Here is a 23583-nt window from a genome sequence, read left to right as displayed (position 1 = left end):
AAAGATGGAGAAGAGATAGAAAAAGAGTGACGGAAGCAAAGATGGAGAAGAGACAGAGAAGAAAGTGACAAAGAGAGAGGGAAAGGAGGGAGAGAGGATGATGGACAGATGGGGACGTGAATAAGACGGAAGGAAAAAGATGGAAGTAGAGACAGGAGGACGGGGGACAAGAGAGTTAAGACACAACAAACAATAACAAGAAAGATAATCGCAAACTAGCTACCAATAATAACATCTAGACCTTCAGTATACTATGAATATTAAACTGCTAGTACTGATACTAGTGCTAACACCATACCAATGTCTATGTAGTACAGTATTTACAATAGTGATATAAATACTACAAGTACTTCTTTTATTTTCTTCTACTAAAAAAAGGCAGCACAGTGGCATAATGGTTAGCATTGTTGCCTCACAATAACTACAGTACTGCTACGACTGCTATTAACTAAAGTACTGCTACTACTGCTACCAACAACTACAGAATTGCTACTTCTGCAACAACAATTACAGTACTGCTACGACTGCTGTCAATAACTATCGTACTGCCTCTACAATCAGTAACTGCAGTACTGCTACTAGTGCTGTCAGTCACTACAGTACGGCTACTGATCAATCCTGGGTGCTGTCCTTGGTCCTGGGTGCTGCCCAAGGTCATGGGTGCTGTCCTTGGGACCTTGGTCCTGGAGCAACAGTACCAGCAGACAGCTTCAAACCCAAACATCGGTGCAGCATTGTAGTTTCTCTGAAGGTTCAACTGGTCAGACATCTCTCGTCCACCTCTCAGATCATTCATCATTAGTAACAACTGCTTCCCTCTAGAATCACATGACCTTATTTATTAACCAGCTTGTCACATGGTCTTGTGTTGGTGAGGTCAAAGATGAGGTGAGAGTTAGTATGGAAAACCATTGGAGACTTAATCAACTTTAAAATGCAAATCCATTGCATTGCTTCAAGAGTCACAAATACAGAGGCAGGGAAAATGTGTGTGTGACCTGACCAGCAAAGCACTGCTGTATGGGACATCAACCACAGCGGGGCGAAGTGCGACACCTAGTGGTCAAACTCCATACTGATCCCGCTGTGCACAAAATACATAAAATAAATATCTGCATCTTCACATATAGTGAGATAGGTAAATGATTTATGAACACACACGCACACACACACACACACACACAGCTCGATTACTACTAAGATCAAAGACCTTTGTGATGCTTTGTTTTTCTTAGTTCCCATAATATTTTTTTATGATGAAAAAAAGTGTAAGTGTAATTACTTTTATTGTGAAATTCTCTACCGGAATCACAGCTCTGTGTTTCCTCTCACATGACTGAAGCCGAAACCCGATTTCAACACACCTAAAACTTTCTTGACTCAACAATTTTTAAGGATTGTCGGTCAGTGCGTCAGAAGAGCTGACGGTGAGTTTGAAACCCTGTTATTACGAATGTGTGACGTCACCTCACGTAGAACCAGGGCGGGCATAGAGTGATATTATTGTGTGTGTGCGTGTGTGTGTGTGCGCGCGCGCGCCCGTGCGCGTGGGATTCCTCTTACACCTGACAGCTGGAACTCCACGAAACACACTCACCTTAACCGGGAATGTATTCCCGTCCTAGGTGCCCGCACACACACAAACACTCTATCAAACACAAATACTTCCTTATCGTGGTGCTCCTTTCACCTCGTGCGCTCTGTGTGTGTGTGTGTGTGTGTGTGTGTGTGACACCAAATACTGCTACGTTGATTTGTCTGATTTCCCCTATCAGTCTGAGCCGTGGGTACTGAGAATAAAGAATAGTTTCAGCGGGTCTGTAGACTCCGTCCTTCTGACGTCATCGGTGGTGGGCGGAGTCTGATCGCTGTGCTGTGACTTGCTGTCCAGTGTCGCTGCCAACATGAAGGAGGCGTGGCGGCTACAGCTGCTGCTGCTGGTGACCTGCAGCATCTCACTGCAGGACAGCAACAAACCCAACTTCGTCCTGATGATGGTGGATGACCTGGGAGTGGGAGACCTGGGTTGCTATGGTAACAAGACCCTGAGGTAAGGTGAGGGCAGGTGTCAGTCCAGTATTCCCACTCCAAAACCAAAACCAATTTGGGAGTAGGGGTCCAGAGATCAGGCAATCTGTGTCATGGCCCAGGGACGATGATGTCATCACACCTTGCTGTTCTGGATGCCTGTCATATTGAGGCCAATGCCACACCCCTTATGATGACATCAGTACAGAAATCCAATATATATGGTTTCTCTGTCAAATCTGCTGATGTGTGTCGCTCAGAACTCCAAACATCGACGCACTGGCGCAGGATGGGGTGAAGCTGACGCACCACATCGCCGCAGCAAGTCTCTGCACCCCCAGCAGGGCGGCGTTCCTCACTGGACGTTATCCGGTCCGATCAGGCCAGTCAACGCACCAACACCACACAGCAGGGGGCATCCACGCATCACACAGCTGTTCCATGCATGCTCATCAGGGTCATCATCATCACCTCTAACAGGTCTGGCAGGTGAAGGGAGATCAGGGGTCTTCATATTTACTGCAGCATCTGGAGGTCTCCCCCGTCAGGAGGTGACCTTTGCCACCACAGTCCAGCGGCAGGGCTACCAGACGGCTCTGATTGGTACGTCTATTGGCCTGTCCCGGATTTGTGGGGCTAGTCTGAGGGTCTGGTTGGTTCCCCCTGGTGCTGAATGTGAAGTCTTGGTCATCTTCGTTCAGGAAAGTGGCACCTGGGCCTCAACTGTCGGAGCAGCGGCGACCACTGCCACCACCCCGGCGTCCACGGCTTCCACTACTTCTTTGGTGTTCCCTTGACCAACCTGCGGGACTGCCAGCCAGGCCATGGCACGATTTTCCAGATCCAGAAGCATTTACCCTACAGGACTCTGAGTATCATCGGCGTCTCTGCTGCCCTGATGCACTGCGGCGGCCTGGTGGCCATCAGCCGACGACTCCTCCTGAGCCTGCTGGCACTGCTGCTGGCGGCCTCGGCTCTGACGGCAGGATTCATCTCCGTCATCCCGTACTTCAACTGTGTGCTCATGAGGGATCATGTGATCGTGGAGCAGCCGTTCAGGTCTGAGAACCTGACCCAGACGATGACACGTGAGGCTGTGGACTTCATAGAAAGGTACAGGACCACCAAAACTGGGATGACTCCTGACAGTCCTGGTGACATCACCTAGGCACTGACCACTCTCGTCGCAGGAACTCGGCAAAGCCCTTCCTGCTCTTCTTCTCCTTCCTGCAGGTGCACACGGCCATGTTTGTATCAGCAGGGTTCAGAGGGAGCAGCGGCCACGGCCTCTATGGAGATGCCATCCATGAGGTGGACTGGAGCGTTGGTAGGTTCCTTACCGAGTCGCCAGCGGATCTCCGAAATGATCCAGTGTGATCTCATCTGTTCTCTGTCAGATTAAGTCTGTGTGTGTGTGTGTGTGTGTGTGTTCTCAGGGGAGATCATGAGGACTCTGGACAGACTGGGACTCAGAGAAAACACTCTGGTTTACCTGACGTCTGATCAGGGAGCTCACCTGGAGGAGGAGACTGCTGGAGGATGGAATGGGATATACAAAGGTAGACCACGGCCAGGAGGCAATCTCACTCCTCCGTGTGTGTGTGTGTGTGTGTGTGTGTGTGTGTGTCCTCCAGCCAGCAGTGAGGGTGTGACAGGGTCAGCTTGAACGCTGTTGTGTTTAATGTCACGCCTCTGTAGCGTAACACCAGACTGACATTCACATTCACATGCTGCTGTGCCGTCTTGCTTCTGGCAGAATAGATTTACATGAAAGTACAAAAAAAATGGAGGATCACAGTAAACTCACTTATGACATCACAGAGGGCCACAGTGATGAGGTAGTTTTGTAGTCCAATAGGTCCGATAGGTCAAGGATGAGGTGATTTTGTAGTCCAACAGGAAGTGGTCACATCAGGGATAATGTATTTTTAGAGTCCAACAGGAAGTGATTATGTCAGAGATGAGGTATTTTTGGAGTCCTTGTCCAGTCCTGGTAGCGAGGTGACTGTGGCCTGTTCTTCTGAGCAGCAGGGAAGTCCACCAACTGGGAGGGAGGGATCCGGGTCCCAGGAATCCTGCGTTGGCCTGGAACCATCCCAGGTGGGAAACAGGTGGATGAGCCCACCAGCAACATGGACCTGTTTCCTACCGTGGTACGGCTAAGTGGAGCAGCGCTTCCAGACGACAGGTGAGCCAGGTGACATGTAGCGGGTCTGCTAGTAGAGAGGCAGGAAGTTAGCGAGTCTCTGGTTTTGATGTCACATCCTCTGGTGTGCAGGCAGATAGACGGTCATGACCTCATGGGTCTGCTCCAGGGCAGAGTCCAAAGGTCCAACCATGAGTTCCTGTTCCATTACTGCAACACTTATCTAAACGCCGTCCGATGGCGTCCTCAGAACAGTAAGTACCAACATGTTACATCTGACCTGTGCAATATTCTCATCAAGAACAAGAAGCAGGAGCTTTTCCATTTTGGTTCCTCAAACTGTAGGAGGGGCCTTTATTTACTCCTCCTTGATTTCATCAGGCTCTCAACCAGGGTCAAGCCTCCGTCCCGTGTGGTTGGTTTTGGCCACGCCCCCGACCAATACATGACACTCATAAACTCAGGGTGTCAGGCAATGAAAAATTAATCCAATTAATGACGCGCTTGGTTATTGCTGAATCAGACGTGATGATTGATGATGATGATGACTACTCTTCATCCAGGTGGCTCCGTGTGGAAAGCCTTCTACTTCACACCAAACTTCTCCCCTGAGAACCAGACGGCCTGCTTCCACACTCAGGTGTGTTTCTGCACTCCAGGATACGTGACCTACCACGACCCTCCGCTGCTCTTTGACCTCTCCAGGGACCCTTCAGAGAGCACGCCGCTCTCTCCTGACACTGAGCCGGACTTTTACGCCATCCTGGCAAAGATGGCGGAGGCTGCGGCGAGTCATCAGAGCTCGCTGAAGCCGGTGGAGAACCAGATGTCTGTGGCCAACATGGTTTGGAAACCCTGGCTGCAGCCGTGCTGCTCCTCCTTCACACGGCTCTGTCAGTGCCCCCACCAGTAACACCAGTGATCTCTCTCACAGGGAGACGCTAGTCTCTGCGGTGAGGAGGGCGTGAGTCGGTCATGTGACCGTGGAGGTGAAGGAAGCAGCTTTTCAAAGGTCTCCCATGATTTACAGAGCTGCGACAAACCACTATTCAGTACTGAATCATATCATCGATTGAGAGAATGGAGGTAGGAAGGGAAGGATCTGTCAATCATGAGGTTTGAAACCCAGGGACAAAGGTCACCTGGAGGTCACCCTCAGGGTGAAGGTCATGGCTCCAGTTCAGTTTACAAGGTACATTTTCAGCTGTGATTACCAGACTTCATAAAAGACAACAGCTTTGATGCACTGGCTACACACTGTGTGTGTGTGTGTGTGTGTGGGGGGGGGGGGGTCTCTAACCGTGGGTCGTGTCAGGTGAGGGCACTTCACACATTACTGTCAGGTGCAGAGCAGAAGAGCGTGTCATCAGGGTTGCTAAGCAACAACCTCGGCTACATGAGCAGCTAGTTCCTACACTAATCGCCTCCCCTCCATGATTAGGAGCAGGAGTCGCTTTTCTAGACCTCAAACCTTTGGTGCTCCATCACATCACTGCGTTGAGTAAATGATTTTAAAATGATATTCACGACCCTCCTGAGCACTGATAGAGGTATGCTAACACATTGCGAAGCTAACTAGCTGCCTGCTGGTCTCACAGAGAGAGAGAGAGACGGTTCTTTGTCCACTCGTGTGGCTGTGTAGGTGTTCACCATGGCTCTATACTGGTGTTCCTTGGTTTGTGAGCGCAGCCGAGACATTTACACTGGTGAGCTGGGGCTCCACAGAGTCTCAGCACGATTGTGTGTCAGTGTGTGTGTGTGTGTTCTTCATCGTCTGTTTTATCGCCTCTCCATCCTGATCCCACACGGACTCTCGTAAACAGAACATCCGACATGTTCGTTGGAGATCCGGATCGTATCCTGTACAACCGTTCACTAAATGAAATCACGTTTTTTTTCCTCTCCAATAAATGAGAAAATGAACAAACTTGTGTCTCTGATGGAAAAACATCCTGACATCAAGAAGCAGATCAGTTATTTAATAAAAAATAAAACACACTCACAGCCTCACAAACCACACGGGTCCCAGAGGACACCGTCAGAAACTCATCGTCACACTTGTTTCCAGGGTTCCGAGCACAGGTGGTCCGGTGGTCCCCCAGGAGGAGTTTGAGGAACCCTTTCATGTTCTTGTCCTCTGCACACACCAGACCAGTGGGATCTTAGTCTGGAGTGTCACAGAAGAGGTGATCCTCCACACCCAAAAGGTTCAGAAACGAGTTCTGAACTAGAAATGCGTGTCTGCCCTTCTCTGACTCCTGAGGAACACAGAGGAACCCTTGGTAACCCTGAGGAACCCTCGCCACCTCCCCAGGACCCTCCAACAGCCGAAGCTGAAGGACATTGAACGGTCCAGGAATCTGGTAGAATCCTCCCATCTGGGTGACCCCTGAATTCAAAGTCAGCTCATCCAGGATTCCCTCCTCAGGAAACTGATGGCGTCATGGAAACCCTCCTGATGGAGGGAGTTCATGACAGCGGCGGACGGAGGGAACAAAGCCTGGTTCAGACGTCTGAGGTTCTCCACAGAGAACTGAGAACACCAAAGAGAACACTCGATATCATGACTGTTGCCACACAAATATACACACATACAAACTCTTGTGCGTTATAATGACATCATCACCATGATGATGCAATACTCACCATGATGTTCATGTTGGCCAGCCTGAGCTGGGTCCTGAAGCGCCCCCTGTGGACAGGACACACGTCCTGCAGCCCAGCGAAGGGGGACACGGTGATGGTCCGTCCCACAGGCAGGATGGGCAGGCTGTCGCTGAAGCCTCCGTCCACCCACTTCTACTAAGACAAGCATAGTCTGAAAGCACATCTGACGTTACCATGACAACATGCTGGCGGAACAGCGGCTACCTGTCCTCTGAACTCCATCGGCTTCATTCCAGCATAGACGGGCACAAAGCTGCTGGCCAGGAGAGCCTATGGGGGGGAGGGGTTAGTAAGAGTTCAGAGGGAATCCACCTCTCCACATCCTGTCAACTTATCACTACAACCTGGGAGAGTACCCTGCGGTACGCCAACGCTGCACCATCAGCGCGAACTTCTAGATGTCACAGTGACCTTTGACCCTCTCAGTGTCGACTGTGTGTGTTAGTCAGAGGTTGAATCAGTGATGATGATGATGTTTAACCTGTATCAGCTCCTCCCTGGAAGAAAACCTGGATACCAACAGGTTACGGCCGCTCTTGGAGTGCGTTATCGAGATGTGGAGGCGGTCGGTGGCCAGACGGTGGGCGTCGGCCGGCAGAATCTCCTCCATACCTTCCCTACACGCACGCACGCATGCACGCACAAACACATGCATTTGATGTTCAGTGTCATCGAACTTTATTACTCCCCACAGCATAACAGTTCGGTCAGCTGACACTCAGAGTTATGAGAGGTTATGACTGTGCAGGTCTCTGCAGACAGCACGCCTCCTCACGGATGTGTGTGTATGTGCGCGTGCATGCGTGTGTGTGTGTGTGTGTGTGTGTGTGATCACCGCAGCCTGAGCATGAGGTTGTATCCGGGGGTGAAGGCTCCAAACGTCTGCTGTCTGACACTGGCAGCAAGTCTGCAGGTGAAGTCCTGACACTGCTGGAGGAGACCAAACAAGCACACGCCTACATTCAGATGATGTCACCCACATCTGTGGCGTGACGCCTGCAATGTGTCTGAACACAGTGAAGTTGACCAATCAGCATCCACGTCCATCTCTCAGGCTTCTCTCTCAAAGAACTGGACCGCCACTCCTCTGACAGGGTCAATCATATGACCACCCTGGCAGGGAGCGAGCGTAAAGCTGCTTTCATTGTGTGTACGTGTGCGTGTGTGTGTGTACCTCTACTTTATCAGGTGCAGTGACCACGACGGCAGCCACCAGGGCCCCAGCTGAGGCCCCTGCACAGGCCCCCACGGAGCCCAGCAGTGAGTCCCCATGGCGGAGAAAAGCCCCCACAGCCCCCAAGTGGTAGATCCCAAGAAATCCACAAGCAGCAAAGGACAAGTTGAGAACGGCCATCCTGCGACACACACACACACACACACACACACACACACACACACACACACACACACACACATTCCCTCCAGCTACAACACACATCATGTTTGCTTTACATAAAACTACTAAGGGAGAATTACTGCAGTACAGCAACTAATGACAACACAGTACACAACTGCTAGTACACAACAGTAACGCAGTAATAGTACTAATAGTACCAGTGAAGTGACTTATTGACCAACAGCTATTTAAAATCAAGACACACACACACACACACACACACACACACACACACACACACACACACACACACACACACACACACGCTACCTCTTCCGCGTCTCTTTCCCCTCAGGTTCCACCGCTCTACGCTGCCATGTTGGTTTAATAACACAACTCTTCTTCCGCTTGAAATTTTCAAAATAAAAGCTCTCCAGGAATGGAGCCTTAAAGGTGTTACTGCCCCTCCCCCACCGAGGTCTAGTTCCCAGTGTGGTATTACCAGTGGACTCCCCCCCCCCCTTACTGTGATCTGACTCCAGTTTACTTATTTATTCATTCAAATATTTATTTAGTTAACATACAGGATGATGTCATCAGAGGACCAGTTGGGATTTGTAGTTTAAAACAGGAAAAGGAAAACAGATCTTTTCATTTTATTTCTTCTTCTTCTTCTTATGTATTAATATCATTAATATTATTAATATTATTACTATACACCGACAGAAGGCCTTTTTTATGACTATCACATCTTACCCCATTAATGTCCTCACTTAAAAAAAAAAAAACAATGGACAAATTTATCATCTTTCTTTTTTCAGTTCCCCTTGGCAATGAAAAGAATGATTTAGATATTTAATAATTATTTAAAAATAGTAATAATAATAAAATAAACTTTTTTCTATTCCTACAAGTTTGAAGGCGGCGGCCAAACCTCGATTAGCTTCGTGTCAGAGTTTTGTATTCCGCAATTCTACCTTTTTTGTGGTTTCGTTTTGTTCGCTCTGACCCGCACACACTGACCACGAGAACTCTGAGGCATGGAGACGACATGGGTGGAGTTACAATCGTGAAATTCTTGTTGTGGAATTTTGTGTTCTTCTGTTCTGGATGGTTGCTGTCTGAACGTCTTAAGGAAAATAGTAGTGGCCAGGTTGTTGTGGTATTTTGGAATATAAGAATTAGGAATATAAGTAAACGGAAGACACTGTTGCATCTTGAATTGCAGTAATGAATTAATTGCTCTTATATCTTTACCCTTAACATATATATATATATATATATATATATATATACACATATATATGTATATATGTGTGTGTGTATATATATATATATATATATATATATATATATATATATATATGTATATGCAGCCGACAGAATATCTTGCTAACTTGGAATGTGTAGGCTGATGATGCTATGCTAATTTCTTCATGGGCATAGTTCACAGTGGGCGGGGCTAATATTCGTATTAATCAATTATTATAGTGGCATTAGTTTCACTCTCCTCTACTGCAATAAAACATCCTCAGCCACCTTAAGTGTGTCCCTGGAGCTCTCACCTTAGTCAGCATTTACATCTCAGCGCCGCCGCCTCCTCCTCTCGCCTCCTCTCACCTTCTTCCCAGTACATCAGCAGAAATATCTCTCTTCTGTTATGACTCAATAGAGCCTGAAGTGGATTAGCGGGGGTCAAGCACTGTAAAACTCCACCAGCCAGGTGTCTGCAGCACAGCAACAACGCAGGAGGGACCGGGTCTCCGGTTCCATCCAACTCCACAGGATACAGGACAGGCAGGTAGGATGGTGGAGGAACAAGTCTACAGAGCTGTGGAGCGTAGTGAGCAGGTTCTGGTCTACATTACGCCACAAGGTGGTGCTGTGAGCTAATGCATCAGCAAGAATCAGGAAGGGCTGTTGGTGCTGTGATTTAGTCACACTCATTGACAAAAGAGAGGAAGAACGATCACAAAATGACTCGAAAAGTTCCCAAATCCCAAATGAAAGGGAGGAGACGTGAGAAAGATCTTATTGTATCAAGAAATCCATTTCCAAATAGCAAAATATAAAACGCAAAATAAATCAAATATGTGCAGGCCAACACTTGAAACCTGTTTTTTTTTTTTTAAATGACAATCAGCACGACAGTCAAGCTCAACACGTTTGATCATATTTCATTAATCATCACCGTGACTGTTGCTGCTGCTTGACTCTCTTATTAACAATTAGTAGCCAGATATAACTCTGACCTGACATAAACAAAGATGGCAGCCGGCAGGTCGTGTCCAGACCTTTTTACGCCGTGCCCGGGGGAGAGCCAGCAGTCCAAGAGCTACTTGTACAGGTGAGTGCCAGATACAGTTGATAACCTAGCATCCTCTACTTCTGCAACGAAGTAGCACACAGACCGTGACCTTGGTCGTAAAGCACCATGCTCTCAGAAAAGAGTCGAGGAATCCATAGTACAATACAGTGCCGCATTAAGAGAGCGCGCTGGGAGCGTGTGGCTAAACGATAGCCGCTCAAGGCTGTAGCGGGTATCTGTAAAGAAGAAAGCACAAAGGCCGAGACTTTACTGCAGGGTAAGCTAATAAACAGTACCTGCTTAAGCTGTGGCTCATAAAAACATCCGGCTGATGCACGTGACCGTCCAGCAGCAAGCGACCTGCAGACCGTGCTGTGAAAAAGGACTCTACCCACATGTGCTAAACTCAGCATTTAGTGAGAGAGGTCGGAACGCCGGAACACATTCTGGTCATGCAAGAAAAACAATCCTGACAAGGTAGCATGAACAGAGGCTGATCAGGTGGCAGGCTAATCAAGGCTGTGACATCAGCCCCTCCATGTTGAGGCGTTGGTACAACCCCTGATACATCTACATCTCTCAAAGGAGACTCCTCTCCATCAATCCTGAGAATGTTTGAGGAAGAGACCGAACACCTGAGACGGAACACCTGAGACGGAACACCTGGGACAACAACGAACACAGCAAATCTGAGAAAGAACATCTGTGACGTAACACCAGAGAAAGCAGATGATGAGAACCTTCCTTTTAACAGGCAGAGACGTGGGCCAGACCCAGGCTCAACTGGGGGGGTTGGCCATCTTTTGGCGCCTGTAGACCGGACGAAACCGTGGAGCATGGATGCTAAACTACAGCCGGACAGCAAAACAACCCTACTTCATTTGGTTCCCTCACTGGCCGGTCACCGTGGATGATTCTCGTGAACCAGTTTTTTAGTGGCCAAATGAGGGTTAGGCCGGCAGTAGCGTGTAGAATGAGTTTCACTCGCTTCTGGGCCTTGTGGGTAATTTGACGTGCGCCAAATGAGCCAAAGCCTCCGAGCCATGTTTGTTAATAGCAGCGCTACGCAGTAAGTGCTACGCAACCAGTGCTCTCAGACAGGATGTGACATCACACCAGGCAGATGCTGGTATTCTACCTCTAAGATGTGACGAGACGCTACGAGAGCATCCTCAGCATTGTTGTCAAGTACCAGAGGTCAGACTTTGCAGAGCGAGTGAAGAAGGAAGCGGCGTTCGCCTGCAGCAACGAAGCTGAGCTGAGAGGAAGATGTGGGACACTCACAGGAAGTCACGGATAAAAGAAAAGAAGAAGTCCAATTTCTGATATCAGACTCATTATAATTAAGAGGCACTTTTAGAGAAATGATGAGGGGAGCATTATCTGTCTGCAGCTGAGCAGCTGAGGAGTGGGCTGTGAGCTTCAGCCTGGCTGATAAAAGCAACACCCCCAACTCCCACCCCCCCCCCCCTCAAAAGTGCTGTAGGAAAGACATCACAAGGTTATACAGATAAAATAGATCTGCTAAAAGATCAAATAGTTCCTGCAGATCAAAAAAAAAATTAAATGCAGCACTGAGTAAGGGAGGAGCAGAGAGGCAGAGGGTGCAATGGAGGGACAGCAGCAGGGTGACGAGGGCAGAAGACGAAAACCGTGAGAAGCCTGGATGTGACAGAGGAGAGTGGAGACGTGGCAGCTCGCTGAGATACCATTAGAACAATCACATCAAGCTAGTGCTAATCTGTAGCGGTCATGTGACTGCGCACGTGTATGGAGCTGATGAGTCTTGGCTGAAGAGGCAGCTCACATTCTCAGCAAGCAAAGGACACCAGTCGTCAGGAGGAGGACAGCCTTTTTTCTACTCCGATATACAGATGTTAGAATGTGTCATTTGACTGGCCCTGTCCGTGGGGAACTGTGAGCAGACCGTCAGCTGCTGTTTTCCTGGGAAACCTGTCCTGTTTTATGTGCGTGTGATCATTCATAGTGCATGTCTGCTGAGAACCAGGTGTATGGGGGCGTCTTCTGGGAGATGTTGTGTGTCTACGAGCGTGACTGGTCTCATCACAGAGCAACCAAAGTCTGCCTGGCTGACGGAGACAATGGTGGCTAACACTAACCCCCTAACCAACTTCTGTTCCCCTGGAACAAACAAGAGATAGAACTTTAGCGAGCGCTACAACAAAAATGAGCCAAAGCATGAGCATGATTCTGCACAATACCTTTGGTGATTAGCTGTAACCGCAGGCAAGTTCAGGTACTTCAACTCCCAGAGTTCATTTTGAGACCAAACAGTGTCAGCTGGTCCTGAAGGTTCTCCTGACATATTAGCCTGACCTGGATCTACAAGGGCTCCCCTTGATGTTCTGATCTAACCCTCAATAAAAAAACCAAATGCTATATTTCACTGGTAACGAAGAGGTTCTTGTACGGCTGGATTGGTTTGGTTAGATTTTTCCCTCATGGTATGACGTTGTTCTCATACATTCATCTGAGACTAATCAATAATATTGAGTTGCATCTCCGGTGAGAGCAACTCTGAAAGCATCCAAGTGCAACTGCAATATGCTTGTTGCTTAATATAGTTTACAATATTTCCTTTGGGTGCGTTTACTGTCAGCATTTCACAAACACTTTATGTGAGCTGGTGAGGCAGCTTTACAGTGATACTGCATGTGTACACCAAAGTACTCTACATACTGTATTCATATTGGGGAGAGTTAGAGGAGAACAGACCCAGATCTGAAGCACACTGAACACCTGAGGAGAAGAGAGGGCGGGGGGGGGAGGGGTTCAAGACCTCTTTATGGAACCATTTCATGGAGAAACCAAATCACTGTTTCATCCCTAGCAGTTGGGAAAAAAGGAAAGATTTTAAAAATAAAACAGAAAATGTCTCCCAAACATAGACATGTTAACATAATCAGAAATTAACAGACAACTTTCTGTCCTCCCCCACCGAGAATAAACCCTCCCCAACAGGATGTGTGTATGTGAAGGCCTGTATAGGTATTTATATTCAACCCTCAGGTATCAAGCTAACTTAGGCCACAGTAGGATCTTTACCAATCCCTGCCCCCCTTCAGCCACAGGCAGGTAGAGGAACCCAGTGCTTGCCAGACCAGAAAAAGTCTAAGATGGCTCTCTAAATGTCCTCTATCAGGCCTCCTCTCTTGGTGGAGTCGATGCAATGAATCTTTGTGTATTGGCACCCAGAACTCTTCCCCTATATGACAACTGGGGTAGCAACCAGTTCCATTTAGACAACCCAGCACACCTTCTCCTTGACTCCTACCCAGTCCTCCATTTGAGAGCCCTCAGTACCCAAAAACTCCCAACACTTTCAGCCGTTCCTCCCCCATTCAAGTCCTCCAGGGAGACTGGGCCCTGCCTGATCCGTCTTTGGCACCACCAACAATGCATCCCTCCCAGCCCGGTTCACCCTGCAGATGAAGCTTTCTCATACAGTTGCAGGGTACCCCTCAGGTGCTGAACATCCTCCTGGCTGGTGACAGAGGTGTTAACATCATCTGCATAAACAGGAAGGCTAACACTAAGGATTGATTTGCCAGTGGAAACGGGGCCAAACTGAACTGACCTGACCCAACCTGAGCTGAAGTGAGCCAGTGGAAACAATCCCTAAGGGACCCTGGCGGCTGAAGACTATTGAGCACTGAGCCCTTTTCACTCTTTCCTGCAGGAAGGAGCATGACGCCACCTTACTCTCCTGCAGCAGATGACCTGTAGAAGGGCCGGTGCCTCCATATAAACCCTCCTCTGTTGCCCTAGTACTGGCCTCAAGCTCTCTGATTACCGTCTTGATCTTGGCCAGGGATTGAGACATGTACTGTTGGTAGAAAATATGGATCCTTGCCTTGTAGGGACGTACTGTAGACCAGTTTTACAGTATACCGCAGTTTAAAATGGCACCAACACCACGAGTCTTTGCCATCACACCTTTGCCACAGTATCAAATGCTTGCCAGAGAGAAATTGCCTTTGCTGCTTGCACAGTTTACGTTTTTACAAGCTTGCTCGGATTCTGTAGATGTTGTAGTTGTCCTAGGTAGAAACTCAGAGCTGTGACCGACGAGGACGGGAGGGAAGTGAAATCACAATCAAACAGGAAGTGACTGGACTCATCAAAACCAACCAGACAAAAAACTAGAAATACATGAAGGAAAACCAAGACCCTGGCAGCTCACCCTTGAGTGCTGTCTGTCATGGGGATATTGAAGCCTCCGTGTATCTGTAAAAGGCTTACAATTTTAAATATTCAAATCCCCGAGCACCAACACAGACACAAGACGACAGACTCTCAAATATAAATGGACTTTAATACGCAAGAATAAAAAAAATGTTCCAAACTAAAGTACCCAGAAGGCAACAGAATGCAACCCATCTCTCTCGAATGTAGCCCACACTCCGTCAATGGATTTACACCCAACAATTCTCCATCAGCAAGCACATCCTGCAACAGCGGCCATGAAAACTTTCCTTTTAACAGGCAGGAATGTCGAGCAGATCCAGGATCAGTGGGGACGGCCTTCTGCTTTGACCGGTTTGGGGGGAAAGAGAGCAGGAGAGCGGGGCAGAGACAAAGACAAATAATGGAGGAAGACAGATAGACAGAAGGAAAGAGTGGGACAGAGATAAACAGGGAGAAGTCTGAGAAGAGAAACAAGCAAGGTGAAAAAAGTAAAAAACAGTTGGAGGAAAACGTGTGAGACATGTGTCTTTCGGACAAATTATTTCCAGGGGTGAAAGTGGCTTAAAAGTCTTGGCGGAACTGTTAAAAAAAAAAAGCACGCGAAAAGCACGTGCCCGCTGCCGACGAAGTTTTACGGTTTTTAATTGGTTTTGAGTGAATTTTATTACAGCTTTCAGGTGTCTATTCCCCACACAACTGCATAATGTGCTTAATAGTAGAGAATGACTGAAAGGTGCGTTCAGAGTGGAGTGCAGTACCACAGTCAGGCCAGCAGGTGGGGCTTTCGTTGGTGCTGTCTACCTATTTGCGGTATCTGTGCTCTGCCAGCAGAGGTCGTGCTTCACCGCCAATCTTCTAGGGTGTCTGAATGGTGCCGTCGTGTTTAGGTTGTAGCAGTAGGCTGTAGCGGTAGGTCGTAGCAGGAGGACGTAGGTTGGTACTTGGCAGTTCCGAGCTCCCTTCTCCTCCTTTTTTTAACGGAACTCCGTTCCGGCCGTGAATATTTTACCGGAACTGCGTTCCGGCCCGTTCCAGCTCACTTTCACCCTTGATTATTTCTATAAGTAAATCAAACCTAACCAGTCCGGTGATGGCGTCAGCGGATCTAATGAACTTTAAAGGTAGCAACCAAACAAAAAGATCAATCCCTTCCAAGGGACAGAGATGAGAGCTTCCGGTGAAGGTGCCACTGACTCTGACTCGTCCTCCATGTCCTCTCCCCCCGCTGACACCTGGCTACAGGCCACATCCTCCAACACCTGACAGGCTCCCCAACACTTTCCACCAGTTGATCTGGCGTGATTTCCTCCAGAGGTCAGTTGGTGTCGGTTCGCCACCTCTCACTCCTCTAAACATAAGGTGTGTTATGGAGAATGTTCCATCAGGGGGAGGAGGCACGAGATGAAGATTCTGCACATAAAGTAAAGGAAGCCCTCTATAATCTGCCCGTGATCCCCAGGAAGAGTTTCCACATGATCTTCTTCTTCATAGTTAATAAAGTCAAAAATATTTTTATTGACTTCTGTGTCTGCAGTTAATAAGAAAACGTCACATTAAACTTTGCAGGTTTCATTACAATTTCAAAGAAAATCTGCTGCAAAATCCCAATGACGAAACAATCGGTAAACATCTCAGTGCATCATGCAACATGTCTGACACGTGACCTCAGAAGCTGGGATAAAGAAGCGTGAAATGCTGATAACATAGCTTAGAGAAACATGAGCGGAGGCTTTTGTAACCCCAGCTGCTGCCGCCAACACCGACTCCACGGCTGGGACATCGCGGCGGTGGAGTCATGTCACGCGTGAGTCCTCGGCCTCCACAGAGACAGGCACCTCGTCCTTGCTCATTTCAACAACACACAGAGTGATTAGAAGCGGCAGGCCGCCAGCTATTCTCTATTCTCTGTTCCGCTGCGCGATCACAGCGGGAGAACACGCAGCAGCGCGTGTGTAAAGAACGATCGATACCAGGAGACACATCCATTCTCACATTAGCATGGGCGTGTTGTGTTTAGGCCCCTGGTCAGAGTGGGATGTTCTCCTGATAATTCCATTGATTAGCGTGGCTGCCGGTGCCAAGCTTGAGCTGCAGCTTCAGCAGAGAAGCTCACGCGTTTGCTCGTGTCTCCATTCGCACATACGTGTTCATCTCGTGGGATTATCATGATGCCCTGATGTCATGAAAGCACTCTTGAGCTCTGAGGTACATTCCTCCTCAATACACTCTAGATTTGTGTTTATGACACGCAGATGTTTCTGTTTCTGTCTGATTGGTCTACGGCTGATAGAGGTGCTTGTGTAGGTCTGTACCTGTGACCCGGATCAGACCCCCATTGACCCGTCTCACTCCTCAAGACAGTTCAATTATGGACCAGCAAAAACTGGTGGAACAGAAGAGCCTCACTGAGCCTGGATGGTTCAGACACCTTAAGAACAGAGGAAAGAGGGGAGGCTTCCCTCCATGGAAATCCACAATGGACCACAGTAAACCTTGAAAGTAAACATGTGAGTCCTGGATCTAGATTGGGCTCTTTCTTGGTTCGCAGGTCTCCCATATCTCCCCCACTGGCCGCCAGAGGACCCGGTCCTGTTGAGATGGACACCTGCTGTTCCACTGACATGATCACCATAGCGACACAATCAGGTGAGTCTGCTGGTGCAGGTGGAACCTCCCCTGGTTCAGGATTTACCACAACACCAGTCTGACCGTGAGGTGGCGCCAGAATAAACTGTAAATACAATTTAGATGAATGGAGACAAGAAATAAAGGGATGGACAGATGATAAAACATGAAGAAAATGAAAGGAATGAAGATGACAAACAATTGAGAAAAGAGAATGAGAAGAGATTGAGGGAGGAGAGTGATAAGAACAAAGGAGAAGAGAAAGAAGAAATGGTTGAAGAGTGAGCTAAGAGTGAAAGAAGAGAATGAGAAAATAGAGAAAAGGAGGAGGAGAATGAGAGAATTGATTGAAAAGAATGAGTTAAGAGTGAGGGAGGAGGGTGAAAGAAGAGAGTGAACAAATAGTGACGGAGAAAAGGGAGAGAAGAGGTCTGACATGCGGGTCCTGACGGGCTGAAGGTCTCTGGAGGAAGTCTGCAGTCACCCTGGACTCAAATACAAAATGATCTTCTGAGAGATCAGACGTTCATCAGGAGTTTCAGCTCCTTGAATCTGGAATGTTCAGTTTGGGGCGATGAAGGCAGGAGTCTGACTGCACCCTCACACTCGTCTGGCAATGACAGGAAACAAATATGGACGACCCTGCGTGACTGACAGGAAGTGGAGCAGTCAGCAGCAGCGGCTAATATGAAACACAGAGGTCGTCGGTTATGTTAACATGACAGACAGGTGAAGCTAACGGTGTTAGCCGCTCTGCTGATGATATAAATTATAATAATCTGTTGTCAGATTTAAAAAAAAAACTCCATGTGTCTCCACCTAAAGGAGCAGCGATAGCTCCTAAGTGATGGCGGAGCTGTGATATACGAGGGCCCCTGGCAGCCTCCCCAGGCGCCGCCTGCTCTCAAACACTCTGTTATTATTTAGTAACTTAGCAAAGTTCATATTGAGTTGCTAAACTTTACAGCTTGTATATATTTCATTTCCACTGCGGAATAAGTTGTAAGAGTGAGCAGAGGAAGTCTCTGGGCTCTCTGCTTGTTGATCAGCTTTCACTTTGTCACACTTGAAACTAATTAGTGTTGCCGGGTTCAGACTGCTAAGGTGGTCAGGGTAAGAGGATATAAAGCATTATTTATTCTTTTGTGGGGATTCCCAAAGCTTTCCGGAGTCAAATATGGTCCGCAGCTCAGCCGTAGCGTGGTGGTTCTGCTGGGAAATAAAGAGCGCTGCCTCTTATTGCCTTGTAATGAAAAACAGCAGCAGCCTCACTGATGTTCCTCTCAGCAGCTTCGCTGGTGTCATTCTGGAAAGAACATTTTCATCTCACTGACTTTTGTCGTATTTCAGTGTCTGAATGGAGGTTTTTCCAGTTGTGAGGACTTCAGGGAGCTTCATCAAGCGTGAGGACGTCCAACTGCTTTTATTCTCCTGGGGAGCTGAACATGTCTATCAGCAGGAGGCGCTATCTTCAAGGTCTTTGAGACTCCCACCCATGCAAACATTCACCCATGACCATTCTTCTTTGTGGACCCCCCCCTGACAGACAACTTCCTCCAGGTTATAGTTCCAGCAGGACTTGCTGCATATCTAAACACAGCTCAGTGGTTTTCAGTGTCCACCATCAACCCTTCAGGTAGTTTCATTCATGCGTCTCAGGCAGCACAAGCACAGTGTTCATGTTTCAGCCTTCAGTAAAGTGAAGGGTCTATTTCCTACCCCACTGAAGTACCAGTTGTCCACTAGATGGTGCTTTCATACTAAAAAAAGAGAAGAAAATTCTGCTTCATCAAAAATTTCTGAGGAAAATTCATAACAAGAAACGTTTAAGATCATTTAAATACTGACAAACGTTATAAAACTAAGGTTCTTAAACCAGTCCTGGTAAAGGACCAGAGAGGAGAGAGGGAACAAGGCCCAGTGTGAGGGGAACACTGTTGTCCAGTGTTTGGGTGGGCACTGCTGTCTAGTGTAAGGGGAACTGCTGCTTTCCAGTGAAGGGGAACATAGTCCAGTGTGAGAGGGAACACAGTCCAGTGTGAGAGGGATCATAGTCCAGCGTGAGAGGGAATACAGTCCAGTGTGAGAGGGAACACAGTCCAGTGTGAGAGGGATCACAGTCCAGTGTGAGAGGGAACACAGTCCAGTGTGAGAGGGATCATAGTCCAGTGTGAGAGGGAACAGAGTCCAGTGTGAGAGGGATCATTGTCCAGTGTGAGAGGGAATACAGTCCACTGTGCGAGGGAACATAGTCCAGTGTGAGAGGGAACAGAGTCCAGTGTGAGAGGAATCATAGTCCAGTGTGAGAGGGAACACAGTCCAGTGTGAGAGGCAACACAGTCCAGTGTGAGGGAACACAGTCCAGTGTGAGGGAACATAGTCCAGTGTGAGAGGGAGCACAGTCCAGTGTAAGAGGCAACACAGTCCAGTGTGAGAGGGAACACAGTCCAGTGAGAGGGAACACACTCCTGTATGAGAGGCAACATAGTCGGGTGTGAGAGGCAACGCAGTCGGGTGTGAGGGAGCATAGTCCAGTGTGAGAGGGAACACAGTCCAGTGTGAGAGGCAACACAGTGGGGTGTGAGGGAGCATAGTCCAGTGTGAGAGGGAGCACAGTCCAGTGTGAGAGGCAACACAGTCCAGTGTGAGAGGGAACACAGTCCAGTGTGAGAGGGAGCACAGTCCAGTGTGAGAGGGAACACAGTCCAGTGTGAGAGGCAACACAGTCCAGTGTGAGAGGGAACACAGTCCAGTGTGAGGGAACACAGTCCAATGTGAGAGGCAACACAGTCCAGTGTGAGAGGGAACACAGTCCAGTGTGAGAGGGAACACAGTCCAGTGTGAGGGAACATAGTCCAGTGTGAGGGAACACAGTCCAGTGTGAGGGAACACAGTCCAGTGTGAGGGAACACAGTCCAGTGTGAGAGGGAATGCTGTAGCCAAAATGAGCAGCTTTGATTAAAGCGCCCCCGGCACCTTAAATGTCTGTTGCCTTTGATCACACATGCACACGTACAGCCGGATGGTGCGGCGTCCTGGGTAATCAGGGCAACTGTGTGACTGTTCAGACTCTTGTTTTGTATTCCTCTGCCAGACTCTTATCTAATGAGGCTATTTTTAGATGAAGAGCTTTGAGTTGCTCTGTCAGAGCAGAATACACACTCCTTCACTCAGCTCCATCCCCGCTGGAGCCGACCTGGAAAGGTTAGGTCGTCTCTCTGGAAAAGTCACTGTTGTAGTTTTCTTTAAAAATGCCATGTGGTTTGACATTATTATTTCCGATGATACTCACACACACACACACACACACACACACACACACACACACACACACACACACACACACACACACACACACACACTCTAGAGAATGTAAAGCGGTTCCTCCACCTACAGGTGTTGTTTACTGAAGAATCATTCATGACACTCTGTGTCAGCGGAGGGCAATTTGCTCTGTAATTAGCTGTCAAATGATTGTGTTTAAACCCCAATAAAAGTGTCAACACTGTGTAACTCAGTCGCTGAGCTGAGATAAGAGCCACTGAAAACATTTGAGGTGATCAAACTCACCCATCGCTTGATTCACCTCATCCTGAATCTAATGAAACCACAGAGCTCATAGAATCACACGCCTCAGGTTCCACTGTCCGTGATGGTCACCAGGGAGACTGTGACCTCACCGCAACATGGTGGAAGAAGATTTAAACAGACGCCATGATGCTGCTGTAGCACGAACAGCCATAAGAAGGGAGTCACATGACGTGGGTGTGTGACCGGTGAGTCTGCACGGCAACCCAGGTGCCGCGGGAGCCCCGACAGGTGTCCGAGGAAGACCAGCAGGAGGGACCCTGCTTCTCTGTTGCTGTGGGATCTGAATTATGGTCAAAGACAAGAATAGAACCAAGTAATAATCAAATAATATCAATAACTACCATTTAATATCAGATGTAGAATATAAGCTGAAGACGGCGCAGCGTTGAGGAGATGTAATGACGATAACAACTGACATCAGGTGTGGGACACGTCTGGAACAGGCATCTGTGGGTTCCTGGAGCTGCCTGGACGTCGTCTCAGTTTCTGTTTTGCTTGGCAGACACAGCTGCCGGCCTTTGTGTGGACGTCCTCTCAGCAGCCTGCCACGGCGTGCTGCTGGTTCTTCTTCACCGGGAGCTAAACAATAGAGAGCAGCCTCGGAATGGCTTTTTTTTTTTTTTAGTCCTGCTGCGGACACAAGTGAGTAAAATACAAACACTTGTGTGTGTGAGTGTGTCTGTCTTTGAGGGCATGAAGAGCAGGGTGTGTGTGTTCATCACATCTGATGCGTAGGTGTGTCCTCTTGAGACGGTGAGCAGAGGCGCGGTACTTTCAGCCGTCGCGTGGGGGAGCAGTTGTTCTTCTGCTGCTCTGATCTGCTTGATATTCAGCAGCTCTCTAAGCCAATCCAAAGAAGCTCGCTCTGAAATAGATGTGCTTTAGTCCCGTCAGCCGCTGTAACACAATCACTTACCTAAGAGATGTCACTGATATCCATCTATGCAGCCGAGAGGCGGCACATTCCTCAGCTCACATTAAACATGTTGCTATAGCGATGCTACACATCTCGAGCCAGACCTCTCCAGCTGCCGGAGCACACAGTGTCAAGGTGGACGGATTAGCAAAACGACAGCTATGATGTCCCTAAACGGCGGTAGCGATCAGAGGTGGAGGTGGTGGTTGTGGGGGGGGGGGGGGGGGGGGGGCACACTGCTGCTGCTCCTGTTAAAGAGGTCATCCTTTCTCTGGCTTCTATTTAAAGCCTTCTCCTCGCTGCTGATCGGGCTAGTTATCGCCCAGGGATTATACAGCAACTTGATCCATTATTCATGACTCAGCAAAAGTAATACTTCCTAGCAGGGCAGAGCACTTCCTCCTTTTGGTTTGGATTCCCAGAGGTGTCCATTATGAGCTATGAACTGTAATGTACTGCACACTGTGATGGAGTGTGAATCCCAGCCGTTGGCCGCTGGGCTGGAGTGATGGTTAGCAGTCAGTTCAGGTGCACTCTTCACCACTGCCAGCCTGCCTATTTGTTGTGCACTGTGGTGTGAAACAAGCTTTTACTCCAGCGGGAGTGATGAGATCAGTCCCCCCGGACTAGAGAGGAAGGCCTGGACCCCGAGGAGGAACGCTGTGACCCCTCTTTGATGTTTCTCCTCACATTAGGGAAGATTTATCGGGCGGATTCCGTTTGATTCAGCGTCTGACGCTCCGGCGCTGCTTTGATGATGTGGAAGTCATCTAACACGAGGCGTGAACTGCGTGCGAGTTTCCAGCACTGATGGTTGTAGCCGTCATCTCGTAGAGCCAAACCAAACCACTCGATCATCTTTGCGTACACAGAATGAGAAGAGCTGGTGGGAACCACTAAGCACGCCAAAGCGGAACCTGTTAGCACGCTACAGCTGCACCCGCCGAGGCCCACAGAACCCGCCATGTTAGTTCACAACCTAGCCGAGTTACCTGGTTACTCCTTGTTACCGTCTGTGTTTTGTTGTGTAACTGTAACTTCACCTCCAGAAGTCAGTCTCCACGCCCGGAGGAGGGGTGGAGAACCACTGTTCCTTTGCTTTAATTGTAGTTCCACGATTTGACAACCGTCTCTGGGATCCGGTGTTTTCGTCACTCCTCACCCTAAAATGACCTCTAGATTTAATGAGTTTCAGTTGGTGCATTGTCTGTGAGGAAGGTTGGTATGAGTGCGGCAGCGGCTGGAGGAGCGTGTGGGTGGAGGAGGCCAGCCGCTCCCATCCTTGAGCTGCTGAGTGAAGCTCTCAGCAGCAGCACAAGTGTGAGTGAGAGCAGGAAGGAGCTGGGAAATAGCTGCTCTCCCCTCATAAACACACACCTCTGCCGATGTTGCGCACACGTGGATTCGTGCACCGCCGGGTTGCTGAGAAGTAGCGGGGGTTTGAAGGTGTCCTCCATGTTGCTCTCCCTGGCTAAGAGCCAGTGTGCAGGAGTAATGAGCCACATTAACAGCCGCCACAGATAAAGCAGACGGCAGAGGAGCGTTTTAGATTTCTATCTGGAGGAGGAGGAGTCCAGGAGGGTTGAGCTGCTGATCTCAGATGCCAGATAAAGCCCCAGGCCGCATGTGTGTGTGTGTGTGTGTGTGTGTTAATCTCTAATCAAGTTAGACCATCTCTCCAGACGTTGCTGACCACGAGGACCTTGGACCAACAGCTCAGACTAATAATTCAGTGAACGTGTGGCTTGAATTTAGAT

At 48.6% G+C, this 23583-nt stretch overlaps 2 protein-coding genes across 3 annotated transcripts; one reads left to right on the top strand and one right to left on the bottom strand.

The window, feature by feature from the left end:
- The first annotated feature begins 1326 nt into the window (after positions 1-1326).
- sts (steroid sulfatase (microsomal), isozyme S) lies at positions 1327-5442 on the top strand. Of its 2 annotated transcripts, none has more exons than XM_086204080.1 (10): positions 1327-1427; positions 1892-2050; positions 2289-2410; positions 2509-2631; positions 2730-3141; positions 3219-3355; positions 3465-3587; positions 4057-4216; positions 4307-4428; positions 4738-5442. In XM_086204080.1, exons 2-10 carry the CDS (start codon positions 1905-1907, stop codon positions 5085-5087), a joined length of 1695 nt encoding a protein of 564 aa, XP_086060206.1. In that variant the 5' UTR covers positions 1327-1427; positions 1892-1904; the 3' UTR covers positions 5088-5442. The 2 variants fall into 2 exon arrangements, with proteins under 2 accessions (XP_086060206.1, XP_086060212.1); XM_086204086.1 differs by having other exon boundaries at positions 1342-1427; positions 1776-2050.
- Positions 5443-6132: 690 nt separating this feature from the next.
- On the bottom strand, positions 6133-8578 carry pnpla4 (patatin-like phospholipase domain containing 4). The gene is made up of 7 exons (XM_086204068.1): positions 8508-8578; positions 8016-8196; positions 7677-7771; positions 7323-7458; positions 7046-7111; positions 6821-6973; positions 6133-6707 (listed from the first exon to the last, which is right to left on the bottom strand). Exons 2-7 carry the CDS (start codon positions 8193-8195, stop codon positions 6576-6578), a joined length of 762 nt encoding a protein of 253 aa, XP_086060194.1. The 5' UTR covers position 8196; positions 8508-8578; the 3' UTR covers positions 6133-6575.
- Positions 8579-23583: the final 15005 nt, after the last annotated feature.

This window comes from Aulostomus chinensis, chromosome 1, assembly GCF_037954235.1.
Source record: "Aulostomus chinensis isolate RoL2024-O1b breed Wild chromosome 1, RoL_Achi_v1.0, whole genome shotgun sequence".
Lineage (NCBI taxonomy): Eukaryota > Metazoa > Chordata > Actinopteri > Syngnathiformes > Aulostomidae > Aulostomus > Aulostomus chinensis.
The sequence above is the reverse complement of the archived record's forward strand: the minus strand, read 5'-3'. Positions and strand labels throughout refer to the sequence as shown.